Genomic DNA, 2,574 nt, shown 5'->3' with positions numbered 1-2,574 from the left:
TTGGCCTATAGGACTCTTAGTAGCTCCTTCCACCTTTATTATTCTATGTATTCCTGCATGGCAGAAAAGGAGGGTTGGACTATAGAACCCTTAGTAGCCCCTTCCACCTTTATTATTCTATGTATTCCTGCATGGCAGAAGGAGGGTTGGACTATAGGACCCTTTGTAGCCCCTTCCATCATTATTATTCTATGTATCCCTGCATTATATATATAACAATGGTTCCCTTCCCTCCCCAAACCTTTCCTGCCCCAAACATTTCCTGCTTTGCGGTGCCAATCATGTCACTTATCTTTGTGTTGTTTTTAATTTTGGCTAAATATAGATGATGTTGTTTTTGTTTATTGTTGTGAGTCATTGCCGTCACGCCGGATTTCGGCAACGTGTCCACCTTCCCCCATGCAGGAATACATAGAATAATAAAGATGGAAGGGGCTACTAAGGGCCATATAGTCCAACCCTCCTTCTGCCATGCAGGAATACATAGGATCCTAGAGTCAGAAGGGAGTACTTAGGGCCATATAGTCCAACCCACCTTCTGCCATGTTGGAATACATAGGATCCTAGAGTCAGAATGGACTACTAAGGGTCCTCTTTCACTTTTTAATTCACAGAACAGAGCATCTCTTTATCTTCTCCGAATCGTCCATCTTGAGATGCATTGATGTTCAAGATGACTCCGGATCCCATCCGCCGCTTTTCGCAACACCGCCATTTTACCGTAAACAGTGCATTTTCGCCAAAAACATTCGCGCTGTCGTCGTAAACGGACCGGGTACGAATCCTAATTTAATCCATGTTCTTCTTCCTATTTCGATAGCGGATGTTCCTTGTTCGACGTGGCGTTTGACGGGGCAGGCAATGCCATGGCGACGCAAATCGACGTCGGCGCCACTCTCTCTTCCTTGACGAACATCTGTGAGCACCGGAATGAGGTGGCCTTGCAACGTGCTTTCGCCAGCCCGTTTTCTGACGCCGGCGCCAAAAACGGTGACCGCGCAGACGAGGGTGACAAATACGGGACCCACGCCGTTCAGACGTCCACCATGCCTCCGGCCGCCTCCCGGCCGCGCTTGACCCCTCGGCCATTCTCAAGGGCGAAGTCTTGGGAAACGTTTGCCGCGGTCAAACCTCCCGTTGCGACCCTCAAATACGAAGATATGGTGGCGGCGGCAAAAGTATCAAACGTCCCACCGTTGTTGGACCAAAAATCAATCGAGAACAAATCCTCCAAGGACTTTGAGGCAAGTATCCCTTTTTATCCGAACCCACCGTCAAATGCCGTCATCCTCTTTGAAACGGCGAGTAGCGAGAAAGCTAAAGCGCGAGTAAATCCGGATAAAGTGTTCGCCGTATGCGGCGCTCAACAGGATTATGTTCCTTCTCCATTGGCGGATTTACGGACGCCCCGTAATAAATCCCTCGAAAGAAAAGATACCTTTTCGGGATCCGCCGATATTGGAAAATGTGTGATGAGTGCGGCGCGGACGAACCCGCGACCGGTGTCCGCCATCATCTTGGAATCGTTAAAAGACAAAAAAAAGAGCGTTACTGGTATCCCCAATGAGGTGAAACCCGAAAAACCATGCAGTCGCAAACCGAGACCGCTGTCGATGGACCTCACCGCGAAGTTCGAAAATTTATCGGCGCAGACGATGTCTCGCCGGTCCGAAGGCAACGAAATGCCGGGTTCGGGTCCGTCCGATTATTCGAAACTGAATCCAGAGGTTGCTGACGAAAGCAAAGCCGTGACGCCGATCCAGAAATCCGCTCCGGATGACAGTTTCGAGAGGAAAACCCCATGGCACAAAAATCACGACGAAGATCTTGCGGCGATTGCAGACAAAAGCAAACCGGCGTCTTTGGTCCTAAATCGTAACGAGTCTCATTTTGGGGTTGAAAACGTGGCAGATTGCACGGAGGTCGGAAACAAATCTTTGAAAGGTGTCCGGAAAACCGCGGATACCCCAGATCTGGCGGCGACTGTGTCATCTGCGGGACCCTTCCCCGGAAGCTCCGTGAACGAGACGAGGGTTATGAACATTCAACAGAGGATCAAAGAACTGACCGGAGACAATGCAGACCTCAAACATGGCAACCTTCGGCGGTCTTTTCGATCTCGGCCCCTTTCTTCGGATTTGATGAAGATGTGAGTTTTGGGTTGTAAATGTTGACTTTGGTCCGTTGAGTCAACAGTTGAGTAGGGCATCCGACCCTAAGTAATTCCCATGGGTTCAATGGTTGCATCTCTGCTCTAGTTGGGTAGAGTAGAGACCCAACCGTTGACCCAACTGTTGACTGAATGGTTGAGTAGAGACCCAACCATTGATTCAATGGTTGAGTAGAGACCCAACCGTTAACCCAACCTTTGACTCAGCGAGTAGGGAGTCCAACCCATAAGTAAGTCCCATGGATTCAATGGTTGGGTCTCTACTCTAGTTGGGTAGAGTAGAGACCCAATCGTTGGCCCAACCATTGACTCAGTGGTTGAATGCAGGGTCCAACCCATAACTAAATCACATGGGTTCAATTGTTGGGGCCCTACTCTAGTTGGGTAGAGTAGAGACCCAACCG

The 2,574-nt window shown here is 49.5% G+C and overlaps 1 protein-coding gene across 1 annotated transcript in view; it reads left to right on the top strand.

Moving 5' to 3' along the window:
* The first annotated feature begins 485 nt into the window (after nt 1-485).
* LOC121918161 (uncharacterized protein KIAA1671-like) overlaps nt 486-2,574 on the top strand; it is a 2,902-nt gene continuing 813 nt past the window's right edge. Inside the window, exons 1-2 of the mRNA XM_042444256.1 lie at nt 486-721; nt 821-2,149. Of these exons, the coding sequence (XP_042300190.1) occupies nt 867-2,149 (1,283 nt within the window). The 5' untranslated portion in view covers nt 486-721; nt 821-866. The remainder of the gene's footprint in view (nt 722-820; nt 2,150-2,574) is intronic.

This window comes from Sceloporus undulatus, unplaced genomic scaffold (assembly GCF_019175285.1).
Source record: "Sceloporus undulatus isolate JIND9_A2432 ecotype Alabama unplaced genomic scaffold, SceUnd_v1.1 scaffold_5251, whole genome shotgun sequence".
NCBI lineage: Eukaryota > Metazoa > Chordata > Lepidosauria > Squamata > Phrynosomatidae > Sceloporus > Sceloporus undulatus.
The sequence above is the reverse complement of the archived record's forward strand: the minus strand, read 5'-3'. Positions and strand labels throughout refer to the sequence as shown.